Source organism: Globicephala melas, chromosome 1 (assembly GCF_963455315.2).
Source record: "Globicephala melas chromosome 1, mGloMel1.2, whole genome shotgun sequence".
Classification (NCBI taxonomy): Eukaryota; Metazoa; Chordata; class Mammalia; order Artiodactyla; family Delphinidae; genus Globicephala; species Globicephala melas.
This window is the reverse complement of record NC_083314.1, coordinates 135,070,003-135,091,349: the sequence shown is the minus strand read 5'-3', so window position 1 is coordinate 135,091,349 and position 21,347 is coordinate 135,070,003. Positions and strand designations below refer to the sequence as shown.

At 40.7% G+C, this 21,347-nt stretch overlaps 1 protein-coding gene across 1 annotated transcript in view; it reads left to right on the top strand.

Annotated features, from left to right (window-relative positions):
* PATJ (PATJ crumbs cell polarity complex component) overlaps nt 1-6,162 on the top strand; it is a 359,191-nt gene extending 353,029 nt beyond the window's left edge. Inside the window, exons 44-45 of the mRNA XM_030870355.3 lie at nt 127-250; nt 4,179-6,162. Of these exons, the coding sequence (XP_030726215.2) occupies nt 127-250; nt 4,179-4,325 (271 nt within the window). The 3' untranslated portion in view covers nt 4,326-6,162. The remainder of the gene's footprint in view (nt 1-126; nt 251-4,178) is intronic.
* The last annotated feature ends 15,185 nt before the right edge of the window (nt 6,163-21,347 follow it).

The following is a 21,347-nucleotide window of genomic DNA, read 5'->3' as shown; positions in this document are numbered from 1 at the left end:
ATTTGATAAACTGACCATCATCATTTCGCAGTATGAAAGTCTCTCTCAAATCTGTGTTCTTCCATTAAAATGAAATTCCCTCTCAATATCTATTCTTGAATTAAACAGCGTGCATTGTGTTTTCAGAACACCTCCACCTAAGATTATTACTTTGGAGAAAGGCTCTGAAGGATTGGGGTTTAGTATTGTAGGGGGTTATGGAAGTCCCCATGGAGACCTGCCAATTTATGTCAAGACTATATTTGCAAAGGTATTTTTTTCCTTTTTACTGTACTTTTTTTTTTTAAATAAAACTTAGGTGAGATTTTTTTGTGTTTTGCTTTGCTTTACTTTGGGTGATACCTGAATGTGTGCATGTATGCTTGTTTCATTTTCATCTTACAGGAAATTCCCACACCACACTAGTGCAAGAAGTGTTCTTTTATAAAAGTGGAGTCACAAGAAGTGTAATATTCTTTAGACCCTTTTACAAAAGTAGATGCTAACAGATTTTAAAGAGTGTCTTCTTTCAACAACCAGTGTAAGGAATATGGCAATGCTCTTTGCAAGAGCTCTTTGGCCTTGGAGGTATTGTTCTTGCGAGAACAAAGATTTAGCTTTCTACTTTAAGATATTGCAGAGGGCCATGGCATAAAGCTTTGTACAAGCCTGCGATCAGTGCAGCATTAATGGCTGCCCAACCTCAGGATGCTTTAGCTGAAGGTGGTTTCTCTCTTCCAATAGTCTGCCAAGTACTTGCAGGATTAACCCAGTGAGTTAGACTAAGACTGGATAACAGGGGACTTCCCTGGCAGCGCAGTGGTTAAGAATCCGCGTGCCAATGCAGGGGACATGGGTTTGAGCCCTGGTATGGGAAGATCCCACATGCTGCAGAGCAACTAAGCCCGCATGCCACAACCACTGAAGCCCGTGCGCCTAGAGCCTATGCTCCACAACAAGAGAAGCCACCGCAATGAGAAGCCTGTGCACCGCAACGAAGAGTAGCCCCTGCTTGCCGCAACTAGAGGAAAGCCCACGCACAGCAACGAAGACCCAACGCAGACAAAAATTAAATAAATAAATTTATAAAAAGAAAAAAAAAGGGGTGGATAACGGTATCTTTCAAGAATTAAGTAGTCCAATTCATCCTACTTAATACACAGGTCATAGTGTAGGTTTCTACTGCTGCCACTAGATAGCTCTTAGATAAGTTTTTAATTTCATTATTAAAGTTGGAATTTAAATTTGTTATAAACTTTTAAGATCTCTGAAAGTATTTAGTTTTGATACTACAACTTCATTCTTCATTGCTTTTATCACAATCATTTGTTTATTAATTGATCCAATTGCCTCCTAGTGCTTTATTTTCCTAAAGAAATAAAGGCCTTCCACAGAAGAAATAAGACAGATTCTTTCTCTTTCCAGAAGGCTGTACTATACACTATATACAAGTTTGCTTTTACCTGTGCAGAACTTATCACCTGTTAATTGGGTGTAACCGTGACCTGACATAAGCCTCAAGTCGTTTGGCGTTTGCTTTTGGAACACATTAGGCAGCTACAGATTTTTTTTTTTTTGCGGTACGCGGGCTTCCCACTGTTGTGGCCTCTCCCGTTGCGGAGCACAGGCTCTGAATGTGCAGGCTCAGTGGCCATGGCTCACGGGCCCAGCCGCTCCACGGCATGTGGGATCTTCCCGGACCGGGGCACGAACCCGTGTCCCCTGCATCGGCAGGCGGACCCTCAACCACCGCGCCACCAGGGAAGCCCAAGCAGCTACAGATTTACACACCTGTTTCCATCTTGCTAGGATGCCTGTCAAGGGGGCATGTTATTCCCATACACACATCTGTTGACCTGATGATGGATGAACAGGGAAAGGAAAGGCAGATCAGAAACATTCTGGATGACAGTGCTGCCCCAGTCTGATAATTCCCAAGGTGGATAAACCACCTACAGACCCTCCTTTTCCTAGGATAACACCATAAGTAGCTGTGATCATGATTCTTTGGGAGGATTGTTATACTTTGCATTTAAAAGAGCCAGCTATGGAGATAATGACAGTGGAATGGCTGCAAAGTGAGCCCCCACTAAGCTAAAGATTCCCCCCATAGGAGTTTTGATCTAGGAACTACAGCTATATGTTTTCTTTTTTTTTTTTTAAACACTGAACATACATTCTTTAAAATGTTTATCTCTGATTCAGGTTTCTGGACCTCAGATGTCCACAGGCTGGACACAGGGTGTGGATTATTACGTGACCTTTTTGGTGTCCTAAGCATCTTTTAACAGTTCTCTTGCTCAACTAAGAAATGACTGTGGCCCATCCAGGTCTTTTCTTCCCCTCCAGAAGTAGGAAGCATCACAGACACTTAGGGTGTGCAGGATTTGCGAGGCTTAATCCGTCTGATTAACTGGCCGGCAGGACCTTCCATTTTCTTTCAGGTGTTTGGTTGGAAGCTTCAGAATCAAAGCCAACTTTAGATCTTAGTCCCTTCAGCAGCCGAATTTTACCATAAGCCAACAAGAGATTGGCCTAAAGACTTCGACAGCCCTGAAAATTGAGGGAGCAGTTTTTTGGAGCCTGTGAAATCTGAAAACATGAGTTTGATCATCATTCATTTCATCTTATTATACTACCGCCATGATTGAGTAAATACCGTGTGCCGTACACTTAATCCTTGGAACAGGGCGAAAGATAGATAATAGAGCCTATATAACAGCGTAGGGAAGGCGAAGTGACCAAACTAGGACACAGCAAGTGGATAAGGCCACGTTTCCAAGCTAGATGGAGGCCTCTCTGTGAGCCATTTACTTCTTCCTTCCCTTGTTTAGTCTACAGATGCCACATTAATAACGTAGGAGAGGAGATTCAGGTCAGTGTAATTATCAGGCAAGCACGGCAATACCTGAAATAGTGTACGCATCCTAGAAAGCCAAAAAATCGACCTTTTTTGCATTAGTGAAAATGAAAACTTGAAGAGCTTAATGTGCTCTTTAAAGAACTAATTACACAGGTATCTGAGGTTAACTGAAACGCTTAAATCTCAGCATGTAAAATTTATTAAAATCAAGTTAGTTATCCATTAGCACTACGTGTTTAATCCTGTCTTCGGTGCAGTTAACACACTTTCTTAAAAGAAAAAAAATTTTTTGAACAAAGCTGCAAATTATTTAATCTTGGTATTTTCCCCCCAGTATAGTCCTGGTTTTGAATATTCTTTATTACATCTTTTTACAGGAATTCCATCCTTTTCACGGCTTTGAAATTCTAGATAATTCACCCACCACCTCAGGACCTCCATGCTGTAGGACACAGGTCTCTGGAGTGTTAGTGCCTCTTAGCTCGGCTTCTGCAGGAGGCCATCAGCGACCAGGTGCCCACGGGCCTTGGTTAATTTCCCCAGTAGTTCCACATCATTTAGAGGACTCTTTTGGCACTAACTTTTCAAGGAGTTCTCACAATTACTCCAACAGATGGAGAAAGCTTCCTGTGAATCATTTTCTAGGTCTTTTATTTCCTTACTCGTCCAAAGTATTTCTAGTAATATCATGGCGTTTTTGATACTCAGCTTTAGAAGGAAGAAAAGCCCAAGTTTCACTTGCTTTGTGCCATTCTGAAGAGCCATGCATGAATGAATATGTAATGAAAGTAGTCATTTAGAAACCTATTTAGATGGATCAAAGGTAAAGTTGAAGCTATTGAATATATTACAAAATTTTAGAAATGCTCCACTTCTGTGTATTTTTATATTTATATATATATGTATATAGAACAGCTTTATTGAGATATGTTCACATACCATAAAATTCACCCATTTAGAGGATAAAGCTAATACCAGATTCAGTTCTGCCTTTGTATGCTACATATTCATGAATGTGACGTGATATGACATTCAAATTCCATTCAGTACTGAATATTGAAATAAGGTCCTACTGGTATTAAAAGAAATGTGAACGTCAGGACATTTCTACTAGTATGTTATGTAAACAATGCATAATTATGATTACTATTCAACCATTATTCAAATAACATATCCTACATTTTTCTTAGTTTTCTTAATTTAAAAGTATTACCTAGGAATAACTTTAATTGGTAGTTTTAAAAGTTTTTCTTTTAATATGCACACCGTCATGTTAATATTATTTGAATATTAATTGCATCATCCTAGATTAAACTGGAATGTTTCTTGTTTGCAGGGAGCAGCTGCAGATGACGGCCGATTGAAGCGAGGTGATCAGATTTTAGCTGTTAATGGTGAGACTCTGGAAGGTGTTACACATGAGGAAGCTGTGGCCATTCTAAAACACCAGAGAGGAACTGTAGTCTTAACTGTGCTGTCCTGAGCCTTGGGTCCTGATCACAAGATAGATGTGGTTGTAGAATATCCATAGGAAGACAAAGTTCTGAGGATGCAAAGCAGCCTCAACTAAAACCCACCTTCATTCTTACCATCTCAACCTCTCTGCTTGGGAGAGATGGCCTAGGTTTCATGTGAATTTCCCAAGTTGACAATCTAATGTTTCCCAGATTCTCTCACCTCTTGGTGAGGTTAATTTCTAACAGCTGAGTCTTATGCATTTTGCATTTAACATCAATGTTTATCAACTAGTAGTAAGTGGTTCTGATTATATTTGCTGAAATGGAAGTTAACAACCTCTCATTCCTTATGTCCTTCTCTCCCCGTCCCGACTCATGGAGGCTAAGCAGCAACCAGAGCACATCCAATGAACAGAAACAAATGTTAAGCAACTTGTCATCTCACTCATGATTTACGTATGCTAATTGTCTCTTCAGATACACCAGAAAACATTAGCAGTGTAATTAACTTAGCAGTGATGCCCATGATGAAATACCAGATTCTCCTGTGGGAAATTACTGTGCTCTTTTCCGTACGACTTATCGTCAAATAAGCCTCAAATTCATTTCTCTGGGTAGATCTTTATAAGTTAGTCATTGGTGATTATGATGAGTCAATTTGCAGACTGTAATCTAAAAATTCTGAATGGCTTTCTAATTGTTTTCTTAGCTACATAAGTGCATACCACTGAGAAAATGCACCTTCTTCTCAGCAAGAACAATTAGCATCCATGTTCTGAATTCTAACAATGCTAAGTTATGCTCAAGTCTGGGAAGTTCATCTGGAGTTAACAGCATTTCAGTAGGCAGGCGTCATTCCCACACCTCAGGCTTCAGACGAGGAGGTGGAAGCCCCAGAACCACACTGCAGAGGTCAGCAAGTTTTTACTAAAGACAGCCAAGGTCTGGATAGCCTTGGCATTGTGCAAAGTGGAGTGACAAATTTGAGTATCCCTCCGCTTGGCTCCATGCCTGTCCGTCGAGCAGCACGCAGTGTAGGAACGTAGATGGAGCAGCGCACTTAGCCACAGAGTGACTGAACAAGTGGACTGAGCCTAGGAATCAGTGATGGCTCCCTGGAGACTGTTTCCTGGTCTCCAGGCAGCCTCCCGTTCGCTGAAGCGTTCATGCTAAGAAAGCAACTACAGCAGAAAATAAAAGAATACCTTTAAAGTTGGTTAGGGGCCTTCTTATTCAGGTATTAGCAGGAAAAGGGTGGGGGGAGATGCTTATCAATGAATGTTATAGGTTCTTCTGTGAAAAAATGCACCACAAAAGATGAGTACCAGAATGGGTAATAGAAGTAGTGTGGCATTATTTAACTAAAACACAATGCTGCAAATGGTTCACAATAATTATCAAAATGTAATGGGCTCCAATTTAAAATGTTATTTAATAAGTATAGATTTTAATTGAGAACTATCTTTCAGTAGATGTAATCACAAAGTGCATTAACTCTTGTTGGAATATTTTATGGCTATTCCAAAGCGTAGAGTGCCTAAATTTCATGTTGAAAATGTCTTTCATTACTGGTATTAAGTTTTCTGAATTTACACATGGCTTTTGAAATGTCTGATGTATCCTGAGATACGCAGTGTTGTTAGAAATTATTTTTCAATGCATGAGAGCCTATCAGCCTCAGAACGTTCTCTGTTAATTGTATCTGCAAGAACACCTCAAGCAGCCAAGAAGAAATAAAGCCCAAATAAAACTTGAAAATGCACCTTAAAAAAACATACATACGTTATATATATATATACTTTTGAAATGTGATTCTGCTTGATTTTGATGGAATGGCCATTAAATACACATTTTGAAGTAACATATCATTGTTTTGTTTCTTTACACATTATCCTTTTAGGACATGCTACGACAAGTCTCTTGATAAAGGAATTGCAGTGCTTTATACTCCTTGCTGCAGTAAATTGATATAACTATTGCTTCTCATAACTGGTTCTGTCTCTGCTTGCATGACTAGTAAATAAGTGCCTTCCCTAAAACATTTTTTTTTTTTTTGCATCAGAACTTACCAAGCTAAGAGGATATGAAGATGGGAATTTGTGAAAGGAGTAGTTCTCTCGTAGCCACATATATTGTTTTAGCCTCATCATTTGGGCCATTTAAGTATAGTAATGATACCATTTATTAGCGTTAGCATGAGAGGGAAGTAAACCAGGAAAGATAAAACTGCTGAAAGTTTGTATGTATAAGATATTTCCAAAAATTCTAAATAAATGTAGTTACCAAGGAGCAAATGGAGTTTTATTATATATGAAAAAGTTTAATTTCTGCATCTTGTTTTGTGTTTTCATCAGCTATTTTGTTCCCTAATAGAAAAAGAATCAACTTTTCACAAAGTCTAGTATCCTATTAATATCTAGGATCCATTAATAGCTGTCTCGTATTAATTGCTGCTGTGTTGTCAGGCATTAGAAGAGATGCTTTTCAAAGGAGGCGGTATAGCAGTCCAGAAGGTGAGTCTTGGCATCACACTGCCTGAGTTTGAATCTTGATATAGTAGCCATGTGACCTTGTCCAAGTTATTTAGTTTCTTCAATCAGAAAGGGGGGAGAGGAGAGTTCAAAGCACTATAATGAATAAAATCCAAGTAGAACTCTTAGTCTAGTGCCTGGATCATAGTAAGTACTACATAAATAAATATTAACAATAAACCTCTTATTCCATTTATGGAGATGGTCTGAAATTAGACACATGCTGGAGATTAGTGGTTTCAATCAGTAATGACCTTTAAAAAGAAAGTATTTCCGAGAGTGGCTTAGCTCTGAATTGTTGCCCCAAGTCAGATAACAAAGTGTGTAACTGATTAAAATGCTGTGAGCTTGTGTAACTAGAGCTTGTGTTATCAAAAAGCTGAAACCAAGGCTTCCATTGTCAGCCATGCCACTGGGATATAGCTGGATGGGGGTAATACCAACTCCATACGCCTGCTGCCCACCTCCGGAACCAGGCAAGGCAGTTCAATAACCATCAACCCTCGGCAAGCAATTTTAACCTGGTACATTCCAGGAATTTGGAATTGTAAACTGTTGTTTTATTAACCCAGCCACACTCCCTTTCTTCCCTTCTTCACACCCATCCACTGTCAGAGAAGTCAGCCCCACCCCCACCCCCACCAGCTGAGACACTTCTTTGAAAACAGGGACTAGGTCACATTCACCTTCATGTTAATTTCATCCAGTGTACTTTTCAAATTCTGTATGTCCCATCTTTAGATGTTTTATTTGGGTCTTTTTAAAATATCTTCCATTTCCCTCCTCATGGCCATGTTTTCCTTTACATCAGAGGTTAACAAACTTTTGATGTGAAGAACCAGATAATACATATTTTAGGCTTTTCAGGCCTTTGTAATCTTCGTCATAAGTACTCAACTTTGCCATTGTAGCGTGCAAGCAGTGGTAGACAAAACATAAATGAACAAGCTGGCTGTGTTCTAATAAAGCTTTATTTTCACACACAGGCAGTGAGCCAACTTTGGCCCACAGGCTATACTTTGCCCCTGCTTTATATACGTGAATATATTTTAAGACTATAGTAGTTAAGACCCTTTTCTACTATAGTATTCCATCTTTGCTATTCCTAGAGTGTTCTGTTGATTGAATTTTCTTTCCTGATTATGGATGGGTCTTATCTTTTGGCTTCGCATGTCTGATAATTTTTTATTGGATGCAAGCATTGTAAAATTTACGTTGTTGGGTGATGGATTCCATTGTATTCCTTTAAATGGTAGTGGACTGTTCTGGCATGCAGTTATGTTAACTCATAATCAGTTTGATCCTTTCAACTCTTGTTCTCAGGCTTTCCTAGGGCAGATCTAATGCAGCCTTTAGAGCTAATTTTGTCCCACTGTTAAGGCATTCTGAAATTTCTATCCAATGCCTGTATATCATGAGGTCTTTCCACTCTGACAGGTGGAAACCATCCACAGCCCTGTCTGAACTCCAGGTGATTCTTTCCTTGAAGAGTTCCCTCTCGTGCATGTGCAGATTCATATTCCAACCAAGACTTAAGGGCCTCTATAGCTGCAGGGCTCTAAGCTCGTACTCCATGTAGCTCCCTCCTGGCCAGCACTCTGCCTTACAGCTCACCCACCATGGCCTCCCTGAACTTTGATCTCTCTCTGCAACTCATGGAGTCTATTTGGTTCCCCTTCCCTGGGTTGTAGCCTGGGTACTGCCTCCAGGCAGTAAACTGGGGCACTTGTAGACCTTCCCTTGTTTCCCTTCTTTTGGGCTTTAAAATCCTGTGCTACCTGTTGTCCAATGTCTGAAAACTGTTCTTTCATATATTATATCCACTCTTCCATTGTTTACTACAGCAGGTGCTAAGGGCAATTCCCATAGCACTTAATTCATGGACAGAAGCAAAAGTCCTTTATTCTTGATCTAATCAAAAGGATTTGAGATGGTAATAAGAATCAATTTCTCACAATATGATGATTCAATTTTCTGTAAGCATTTTGCACTTAAAGAAGCACTATCCCAGTAAGCCCCCTTGGTTTCTCCCAGTTTCTGGAATTGACAGCCCATTTGACTCAGTCCTTGGGCTCCTTCTCCCACCCCTGCCCACAGCCACCCCTTCGCAGGTGACCTAGGGAGGATATCCCTCTTCAGGAACACACTTTTTCAGGATGAGGACTCCCACCATCTTATCTTGGGAGATGGAGCCACATTGCCTTTCCTTAGTGTTGGTTTTCAAACTTTATAAGAAACTGAAACTTTTTGTCCCCAATTCCTCTTCCCAATTTTATACTTTATTTATACTTCTGTTTTCCTATTAAAGTCAATCGGAATAGTGAGACTTTTTTGAACACACAATTTTAAATTTAGGTAATAGTTCCAGTTTTATGTCAGCCTCCTGCAAATGTAAAATTTTTGACAGCTTGACTCTCAAACTTCAAATTCTCTATATTTAAGTAAAGATGAAAAAAGAAACATTTCACTCTCTGCATAACACCAAGATAAACTGAAATTTGGAAGAGTTGTCTGTGTGTGTGTGTGTGTGTGTGTGTGTGTGTGTGTGTGTAAGAGTCTGTAACCTGCACCCATTCTGAGCAGTGCTTCCATTTCCAGTCACTTTAAGGAGGAAGAAGCTGCTTTGGTCTTGAGTCCCTGAGATGATGCTGTCAAGTATCAGGACCTGTGCTGGGCAAAGCTATATAGGAGCAAATATTTTTTCTGATCCTCCTTCTAGAATCAGATTTTAGAAATTGTGACAGCCTCAGAATTGGAGTCTGTCCTGCTTGCCACAATGCCACTCTCATTTCACAGGTGGGAAAAACATGGCAGAGGGAGTAAGTGGCTTGCCCAGTCCATTCAGCTAATTTGCAGGCAGAAGAGTCTTCAGTAAATCTCGGTGGAAATTCATCAATTTAGCAAACTGTCGTAGAGCGCCCACACATGGCTTCTAAATTAGCCCCAAATTTTTAAAGCTTATTTCAGTTCTCCCTAACTTAGCTCCACAACACAAGGCACTTGCAAGACAAAAATAAAAGCTAGGAGACCAAGAAAAATAGACGTATCTTTTGGATGTTGACAAAGAAGATGCAGTCTGTCAACTCCCCATACAGCTCTACATTCTGGGAGGAATTCCCATAGCAGTTTAGGCATTCTTCTCAAGGCAGCCATAGCTGATGACAGGTGCAGTGTCACCTGCCCCTCCTGCCTAATGTCTTGACTGGGCACATGCCCTGCTTTCCTCTCCTGGGAGAGCAGAAGAAATGTGATGGAGTAAGGGGTACCAGCCACTCCAGAAACATTTTATTTCCTGGGAACTTCAGGATAGCTGTTTGAAAGCAGATTCCAAGGACCCCCACACCCTGAGGGATGGGATTCATCTGTTTGTAAAGGTTAGGAGCAGAAATTTCCTGTCTGACATTTTATTGGTCAGGGTTCTCCAGAGAAATAGAACCAATAGGATGTGTGTGGAAAGAGATTTATTGTAAGGAAATGGCTTATGCAATTATGGAAGCTGGCAAGTCCAAAATCTTCAGTGTGGGCTGGCAGGCTCACAACCCAGGAGAGCTGATGGTGCTGATGAGGTCTGAAGGCTGCAGGAGAATTTCCTCCTGCTCAGAGAGGCCAGTCTTTTTGTTCTAGTCAGGCCTTCAACTGATTGGATGAAGCCCACCCACGTTACAGAAGACAATCTGCTGACTCAAAGTCTACTGATTTAAATGTTAGTCTCCACACTATGGCGCCTGCCAGCACCACCTTCCTCACGGTAGAATCAGCTCCTAGGGATGGATGCTGCCAGTGTCTATGCCCCCAGGATGAGCTGCAGCAGCCCCCCCCCCTTCCCTAAAAGACTCTCCAAGACCAGCAGCCGTGTGGCTGGCAGGGTCTTGGTGCTCTGGCCTGGTGTCAGGCCTGAGCCTCTGAGGTAGGAGAGCCAAGTTCATGACACTGGACCACAAGAGACCTCCCAGCCCCATGTAATATCAATTGGCAGGAGCTCTCCCACAAATCTCCATCTCAACGCTAAGACCCAGCACCACCCAACGGCCAGCAAGCTCCAGTGCTGGACACCCCATGCCAAGCAAATAGCAAGACAGGAGCACAACCTCACCCATTAGTGGAGAGGCTGCCTAAAATCATACTAAGTTCACAGACACCCCAAAACATACCACCGGATGCAGCCCTGCCCACCAAAAAGACAAGATCCAGCTCCACCCACCAGAACACAGGCACCAGCCCCCTCCACTAGAAAGCCTACACAAGCCACTGAAACATCCTACCCACTGGGGGCAGACACCAAAGCCAACGGGAACTACAAACCTACAGCCTGCAAAAAGGAGACCCCAAACAGAGTGAGTTAAGCAAAATGAGAAGACAGAGAAATATGCAGCAGATGAAGGAGCAAGGTAAAAACCCACCAGACCAAACAAATGAGGAGGAAATAGGCAGTCTGCCTGAAAAAGAATTCAGAGTAATGATAGTAAAGATAATCCAAAACCTTGGAAATAGAGTGGAGAAAATACAAGAAATGTTTAACAAGGACCTAGAAGAACTAAAGAGCAAGCAAACAATGAAAAACACAATAAATGAAATTAAAAATTCTCTAGAAGGAATCAGTAGCAGAATGGCTGAGGCAGAAGAACAGATAAGTGACCTGGAAGATAAAATAGTGGAAATAACTATCACAGAGCAGAATAAAGAAAAAAGAATTAAAAGAATTGAGGGCAGTCTCAGAGGCCTCTGGGACAACATTAAACACACCAACATTCGAATTATAGGGGTTCCAGAAGAACAAGAGAAAAAGAGGTCTGAGAAAATATTTGAAGGTATTATAGTTGAAATTTTCCCTAACATGGGAAAGGAAATAGTCAATCAAGACCAGGAAGCACAGAGAGTCCCATACTCTCTGTCAAAGGAGAAAGACACATATTAATCAAACTATCAAAAATTAAATTCAAAGAATATTAAAAGCAGCAAGGGAAAAGCAACAAATAACATACAAGGGAATCCCCATAAGGTTAACAGCTGACCTTTCAGCAAAAACTCTGCAAGCCAGAAGAGAGTGGCAGGACATATTTAAAGTGATGAAAGGGAACAACCTACAACCAAGATTACCCAGCAAGGATCTCATTCAGATTTGATGGAGAAATTAAAACCTTTACAGACAAGCAAAAATTAAGAGAATTCACCACCACCAAACCAGCTTTACAACAAAAGCTAAAGGAACTTCTCTAGGCAAGAAACACAAGAGAAGGAAAAGACCTACAATAAGAAACCCAAAGCAATTAAGAAAACGGTAACAGGAACATAAATGTCGATAACTGCCTTAGATGTAAATCGATGAAATGCTCCAACCAAAAGACACAGACTGGCTGAATGGATACAAAAACAAGACCCATATATATGCTGTCTACAAGAGACCCACTTCAGACCTAGGACACACACAGACTGAAAGTGAGGGGATGGAAAAAGACATTCCATGCAAATGGAAATCAAAAGAAACCTGGAGTAGCAGTTCTCATATCAGACAAAATAGACTTTAAAATAAAGACTATTACAAGAGATAAGAAAGACACTACATAATGATCAAGGGATCAATCCAAGAAGAAGATATAACAATGGTAAATATTTATGTAACCACCATAGGAGCACCTCAGTACATAAGGCAAATGCTAACAGCCATAAAAGGGGAAATTGACAGTAACACAATAATAGTAGGGAACTTTAACACCCCACTTTCACCAATGGACAGATCATCCAAAATGAAAATAAATAAGGCAGCACAAGCTTTAAATGACACGTTAGACAAGACGGACTTAGTATTTATAGGACATTCCATCCAAAAACAACAGAATGCACTTTCTTCTCAAGTGCTCATGGAACATTCTCCAGGATAGATCATATCTTGGGTCACAAATCAAGCCTTGGTAACTTTAAGAAAATTGAAATCATATCAAGTATCTTTTCTGACCACAACACTATGAGACTAGATATCAATTACAGGAAAAAAAAAAAACTGTAAAAAATACAAACACAAGGAGGCTAAACAATACACTACTAAATAACCAAGAGATCACTGAAGAAATCAAAGAGGAAATCAAAAAATAGCTAGAACAAATGATAATGAAAACACGATGACACAAAACCTATGGGATGCAGCAAAAGCAGTTTTAAAAGGGAAGTTCATAGCAATACAATCCTACCTCAAGAAACAAGAAATATCTCAAATTAACAACCTAACCCTACACCTAAAGCAATTAGAGAAAAAAGAACAACAACAACCAAAAAAAACCCAAAGTTAGCAGAAGGAAAGAAATCATAAATACCAGATCAGAAATAAATGAAAAAGAAATGAAGGAAGCAATAACAAAGATCAATAAAACTAAAAGCTGGCTCTTTGAGAAGATAAACAAAATTGATAAACCACCTGCCAGAATCATCAAGCAAAAAAGGGAGAAGACTCAAATCAATAAAATTAGAAATGAAGAAGTAAAAACTGGCACTGCAAAAATACAAAAAAATCATGAGAGATTACTACAAGCAACTCTATGCCAATAAAATGGACAACCTGGAAGAAATGGACAAATTCTTAGAAAAGCACAACCTTCCGAGACTGAACAAGAAGAAATAGAAAATATAAACAGACCAATCACAAGCACTGAAATTGAAACTGGGATTAAAAATCTTCCAACAAACAAAAGCCCAGGACCAGAAGGCTTCACAGGTGAATTCTATCAAACATTTAGAGAAAAGCTAACACCTATCCTTCTCAAACTCTTTCAAAATATAGCAGTGGGAGGAACACTCCCAAACTCATTCTACAAGGCCACCATCACTCTGATACCAAAACCAGACAGAGATGTCACAAAGAAAGAAAACTACAGGCCAATATCACTAATGAACATAGATGCAAAAATCCTCAACAAAATACTAGCAAACAGAATCCAACAGCACATTAAAAGGATCATACGGCATGATCAAGTGGGGTTTATCCCAGGAAAGCAAGGATTCTTCAATATATGCAAATCAATCAATGTGATACACCATATTAACAAACTGAAGGATAGAAAACATATAATAATCTCAATAGATGCAGAAAAAGTTTTTGACAAAATTCAACACCCACTTATGATAAAAACTCTTCAGAAAGTAGGCACACAGGGAATTTACATCAACATAATAAAGGCCATATATGACAAACCCACAGCAAACATCATTCTCAATGGTGAAAAACTGAAACCATTTCCTCTAAGGTCAGGAGCAAGACAAAGATACCCACTCTCACCACTATTATTCAACATAGTTTCAGAAGTTTTAGCCATAGCATATCAGAGATGGAAAAGAAATAAAAGGAATCCAAATTGGAAAAGAAGTCAAACTGTCACTGTTTGCAGATGACATGATATTATACATTGAGAATCCTAAAGATGCTACCAGAAAACTACTAGAGCTAATCAATGAATTTGGTAGAGTATCAGGATACAAAATTAATGCACAGAAATCTCTTGCATTCCTATACACTAATGATGAAAAATCTGAAAGAGAAATTAAGGAAACACTCCTGTTTACCACTGCAACAAAAAGAATAAAATACCTAGGAATAAACCTACCTAAGGAGACAAAAGACCTGTATACACAAAACTGTAAGACACTGATGAAAGAAATCAAAGATGATAGTAACAGATGGAGAGATATACCATGTTCTTGTTTTGGAAGAATCAACATTGTGAAAATGACTCTACTACCCAAAGAAATCTACAGATTCAGTGCAATCCCTGGCAAACTACCAATGGCATTTTTCACAGAACTAGAACAAAAAATTTCACAATTTGTATGGAAACACAAAAGACCCCAAATAGCCAAAGCCATCTTGAGAAAGAAAAATGGAGCTGGAGGAATCAGGCTCCCTGACTTCAGACTGTACTACAAAGCTACAGTAATCAAGACAGTATGGTACTGGCACAAAAACAGAAATATAGATCAATGGATCAGGATAGAAAGCCCAGAGATAAACCCATGCACATATAGTCACCTTATCTTTGATAAAGGAGGCAAGAATATACAATGGAGAAAAGACAGCCTCTTCAATAAATGGTGCTGGGAAAACTGGACAGCTACATGTAAAAGAATGAAATTAGAACACTCCCTAACACCATACACAAAAATAAACTCAAAATGGATTAAAAACCAAAATGTAAGGCCAGACACTATTAAACTCTTAGAGGAAAACATAGGCAAAGCACTATGACATAAACCACAGCAAGATCCTTTTTGACCCACCTCCTAGAGAAATGGAAATAAAAACAAAGATAAACAAATGGGACCTAATGAAACTGCAAAGCTTTTGCACAGCAAAGGAAACCATAAGCAAGACAAAAAGACAACCCTCAGAACTGGAGAAAGTATTTGCAAATGAAGCAACTGACAAAGGATTAATCTCCAAAATATACAAGCAGCTCATGCAGCTCAATACCAAAGAAACAAACAACCCAATCCAAAACTGGGCAGAAGAACTAAATAGACATTTCCCCAAAGAAGATATACAGATTACCAATAAACACAGGAAAGGATGCTCAACATCACTCATCATTAGAGAAATGCAAATCAAAACTACAATGAGGTATCATTTTACACCAGTCAGAATGGCCATCGCCAAAAAATCTACAAACAATAAATACTGGAGAGGGTTTGGAGAAAACGGAACCCTCTTGCATTGTTTTTGGGCATGTAAATTGATACAGCCACTATGGAGAACAGTATGGAAATTCCTTAAAAAACTAAAAATAGAACTACCATATGACCCAGCAATCCCACTACTGGGCATATACCCTGAGTAAACCATAATTCAAAAAGAGTCATGTACCACAACGTTCACTGCAGCACTCTTTACAATAGCCAGGACATGGAAGCAACCTAAGTGTCCATCAACGGGTGAGTGGATAAAGATGTGGCACATATATACAATGGAATATTACTCAGCCATAAAAAGAAAAGAAATTGAGTTATTTGTAATGAGGTGGATGGACCTAGAGTCTGTCATACAGAGTGAAGTAAGTCAGAAAGAAAAACAAATACCATATGCTAACACATATATATGGAATCTAAAAAAAACAAAAAAAGGTTCTGAAGAACCTAAGGGCAGGACAGGAATAAAGACACAGACATAGAGAATGGAGTTGAGGACACGGGGAAGGGGAAGGGGAAGCTGGGACGAAGTGAGAGAGTAGAATTGATATATATACACTACCAAATGTAAAATAGATAGCTAGTGGTAAGCAGCTGCATCACACAGGGAGATCAGCTTCGTGCTTTGTGACAACCTAGAGGGGTGGGATGAGGAGGGTAGGAGGGAGACGCAAGAGGGAGGGGATATGGGGATATATGTATGTATAGCTTATTCACTTTGTTATACAGCAGAAGCTAACACACCATTGTAAAGCAATTATACTCCAATAAAGATGTTTTTTATATATATATATATATGTATATTTGTTGAACAACAACAACAAAAAATGTTAGTCATCCAAAAACACCCTCAAAGTTGGTACATAACAGTAACTATCACAGACATTATGGGACACTGAACTGCAACTCCTCCAGGGACTGCCTTGCCTTACAGTAAGCACGGTAGTGTTCTCCGTCCTTGTTCTCAACCCTTTTCTGCCTCCTGCCCCTCTGGTGTCCACAGCTGTGGTGCCATTGCCATCACCACTATCACCTTCCCAGAAGCCCAGGAGCAGACAGCTGAGGTCTTGCCCCTGCCACCCTGCCACCAGGGACCCCCTAGGTATTCATACCTAATTAGGTAGCTTCTCATTGCAGTGAGGGTAAAGTCCAAACTCAGCATGTTTTTGAGGCACTTCATGATTTAGTTTCTATCTAAATGTCCAGCAATAGTATTAACACTAGTGACACCAAATACCTCCCAGGATAAGTCAAGCTCTCTCGCCCTTAGGCCTTTGCACACAGTGTTCATTAGCACAGCGAGCAATGCTGCTCAAGGTTTAACCACTGACAGGCATCAATAGCATTGCCTGGGAGGGATGCAAATGTGTGCTTTGCCCTGGACCAACTGAATCAGGATCTCTGGGGTGAGGCCCAGCACCCTGTGTTTTAATGGACTCTCCATTTGACTCTGATACACACTAAAGTTAGAGAACCGGCTAGGCTGGAGCACTCACCTCCCTTTTCCTTCTGATCTGTGATCAGTTACAATTGCCAAGTCCTTTTTGGTAATTATCAGCGGCCTCCAACTGTTACCAGCAGACAGGAAGACAGGCCTCCCTCACCGCCTTGCTATCTGAGGCATGTTACACTGAGACAAGTCTGTGAGCTGGCCACCTGTATAAACATTCATCGGGCGGGCAACACAACACCCAGCCCCACCTGTCCAGAAAGCTCGGTGAGCTGCCGTCTCTTTTTAAGCCAATGGTTCCGAACTTTGGCTGTACATTAAAATCACCTGGGGATATTTTAAGTGCCCAATGCCTGGGCTACACCCCAGACCAATTAAATGGGGACTGGGTGGAGAAAGGGTGAGATCCAAGACATTTTTTTTAAAGCTTCCCAGAGGATTCTAATGTGCAGACAGGGTTAAGAACAAATGTTTTAGGTCCTCCCACAAACACCTGGTTTGAAAAGTTTCAGTCCCAGGCAATTGCAACAACATTCAGACTTTCTGTCCCACCAGATAAACCCTTCCTGAGGAGGGGGTGGAGGTGGGAAGGGACATGCAGAACTGAGGGTTCCAGACCTAGAAGGCTTTCCTGAAGGTGTTGGGCTTTAGATCACTAGGTCCTGTTTAAGCAAGGGGAGAGGGGGTGCCTCTTCCATCCTCCTACCAACCACAGACTTGTACACATTCATTTCATTAACTTAAAAATTAACCCTAGGTAATGAATGCACTCTTTAGTGTAGTTTTTAGATGATGATATTTGAAGCCATTCTGGAAGTATATCATCTTTCCATTGCTGTTGAAGCCATTCCAGAAATATATGGTGTTTCAAATACTAATTCTCCATCTTTGGACATAAGATTTCCACTATGGGTACAACTTCAGTGTTAATTAACCACCCTGAGGTGTAGAGTAAAGCTAGTTTATGTGTGCATTACACTGTATTACAGTAGTTGTAGAGGCTATCATAAAGTCTCCTTTGAAATGTCACTTCCTCCAGAAAGACTTCCCGGACCTCACAGACCAGGATAAGTCTCTCTCCTCTGCTTGGGGTTCACACTGAGCTTCCCCTGTCATGTCAACTATGGGAGAGTTGGTATTTGTTAACCCGTCTCTGTTCATGCCAAATTCTGAACACCTTGAGGACAGAAACAGTGTCTTTCAGACTTGTATCCCCAGCACCTAGCACAGTACTGGCACAACATAAGTGTTCAAATACTTGTTGAATGGAAATATCCAGGCACTTCGCCAGATACAATTTTTTTTTAATCTCTCTGCAATTTACTTTGAAATGCATTTTTGAAAAGATGGATTTATGGGTGAATAGATGGACGGATACATGGACAGCTGTGTGATAAAACATTTTAGTAAAATGTTAACGACAATCTTGGTGGTGGATGTTCTCTGTGAAATTTTTCAACTCTACTGTATGTTTGAAATTTTGCATAATAAAATATTCCCGGGGGGGAACCCAGTGAACCGTCATAGTCCTTCAGGATAGGTATTGTTGTCCCCCCACTGTTTACAGAAGGTGGAAACTAACCAAGTAAATTAGAAATCTGCTCAAGGTCACACAACGGGTGCGGGGATTGGGGGGGCACAAGCAAAAATTGCATTGTCTCTTCCAAGCCACCTACCTATCTGCTCTGGGACAGACTCCCTTTCTGGCTGCCAAATAGAATGCGGATCCCAGGGCCAGATAGACCAGTACCAACCCACAAATTAAACAGAAGTGTTTGGTTTCCAGGACTGGGAAAGCCACAACATGCTTGTTTCCGACCAAGGCAGAGAGTGGGGCTGGGGCTCCCTGTTTCCTTAGGGGCTAGAAGACTCCCTTCCCCGATCCCCTTCCCGGAAGTGTCCTGACTGCTCAGTGGACCTTGCCTGAAAGTTCTGCAGCCACAGCGCAGGCTTCACAAAGCCATTATGTGTGATCGCTTGACACGACAAAGATGAATTAATTAAATGTGGCTTAGAGAGCACAGCAGGGGATCAAGGGCTTGAAACACTACTGTGACTTCTCTCCCAAAGCTTTGAAAATTTATGTCCATAGTTGAAATACCAGTATAATTATAATCCTTTCAAACCCTTCCTTGATCACTCGTTTTCTAGTGACATGTGAAGATTCTAACCAGGTAGCTTTGCCAGGCGTTTGGTTTGTCGCACGCTGGTGAGGACAGGAGACTCGCTTCCCTGGCACATTGATTCTCTTTCACCTGCAGAGGCTGGAAATGAAATCCTGGCTCCGGGCCAAGTGCACCCAAACTTGCTCTTGTCCAACTCCGTGCACACCTCAGCCGGCGGCAGCCTGCGAAAGCGCAGATGGGCACGCGGGAGCGCACGAGAGACACTGCGAATCCCAGGAGTCTATGCAATCCCAGGAGTCTATGCAATCTCAGGAGTCTATGCAATCCACTCATTTTCCAGTTTGGAAAAATGTACATGTAGGGCTTGGCTGAAAGATATTGGGGTTTGCTCAGTTGCAGGAGACTGAGTGGTCTGCGCTGAGTGGTTAGGTAAGAGGCAGATCTGATGCTTTTCCTCATTTCAGCTGCCTTAATAGAATTTGTCGGGATAAAAGTGAAGATATTACATGAGAGCTTTTGCTCCGAAGGACAGGGAAAAGACTCCTCCCGCAGCTTACGGCTTTCTCAGGCGACTGAGAAATATACGGGAGTGGTGAAGGCAGAGTCCTCATACCGTGCAGTGAGTGGCCCCATAGGGAAATCCACGCGTTAATTAAAACACTTGCTCGACTGGGGGTCGTGGATAAGAATTGGCCATTCAGCAATCCGAGCACCCACGGTGGTCTTAGACCCCCCAAGGGAGAAACCGAGACACTTAAGAGGGCTGAAATGACCCCAGGGTGATGCCTAGAGGAGTTAAGCTCACTAGCAGCACACGGGCCCACCACACAGTTTCACTAGTAAATTTTATCCCTGAAAAATTCAACTTTAAAATGGAGAATAGAGCCTCTCAAACACAGAAACTAGGGACGTCAGAGAACCAGCCTCTGACCAACACCTCAGTCAGGTTTATACTTGCAAATACCTACTTAATTGGGGAAATTATACTAAAGGAGATCTCAACCTAAAATGGCCAAATTGGGGTCTTCTGATATTCCAAAATTGCTATTTTTGTGCACACAGTTAGAAAAAGCCGACTGGAATGCTTACTTTGATTGGTACTAGGAGCTTCTAAACGAAAAAAAGTCTGCTAGCGCTCTCTGACTCTGTCTTTCCCTTCTATCTGAACCGCCTGGCCCAGATGCTATCTCTTCTCTCCCAACTCTTCTGCTTCCAGCTGCTCCCCTTTCCCCAGCAAAGGAGGATAAAAAATCAGAAGTGATTATAGTTCCCTTTAAGGAGAAACCTATTACAGGGAGAGATGAACCATCCTTGGTGTTTATGTACACACCTTGGACCCAAGCAGAACTTAGAGCTGTGGCTAAGGAATTTCCCAATCCAAGTCAGGATCCATTGGGATTTATATCTCTGATGGAGTTAACCATCGGAGATATAAGCTCAGTTTTCAGGTCTATGTCAATTAATACAGCTGTTAGTTTCTGAAAGCAATGCAAGGGAATGAATAAAGAAAGCAGAATAGAAACAAACACCCCTTAGTGGATTTTGAATCATAGGCTCACACTGAATGCAAGGAATTAGCTCAGAAATAACTCGAAGTTATCCCAGAGCTTTTCCCAAACAAACCGTACACTGGACAGAGATTCAACAGTGCAAGCAAAAATCGGATGAATAAATTCTGGACTGTTATGAAAGGTTAGAAAAAATCTTTCAAGCAATATTCTGGCTTGACACCTGAGTCATTCTCTAATGACCAAAATGATCCTTTGCTTAACTCTGCCTTTCTAGAAGGCTTAGATGAGGATTTAGCTACTCTAGTCAAAAGACACAATCTAGGTTGGTCCACATTACATACAAACACCCTTGTTACACTGGCTGACCAACTTTTCAAGACCATAAAAAAAATTTAAAAAAAAAAAAGAAGAAGAAAGAAAAGGGGCTATCTACGAAAATTATGAACCTTCAATTGTGCCAATTAACTACCCAATGCCAGTTGAAGTTTAACCGACCCCTGTTTAATTCCCAACCAGTAGAGAAAGCTAGCTTGAAGGAGAAGATAAATAAATAAAATTAAATTTTAAAAAAATTCTTCAGAATTCTAACCCTGAGGGAATAAGTCCTACTAGGAGAACCTGATTTTCTCTCCCTGTGCCTTGAGACCAGAGCTCTAAGGATTACTTATCTTTTCTAGATCATCTCTAATTCCTGAGACTGAAGGGAAAAAAAAAAGGATAGAAAAAATTCTTTAACTTATTCCAACTGTTATTTACAACTAGT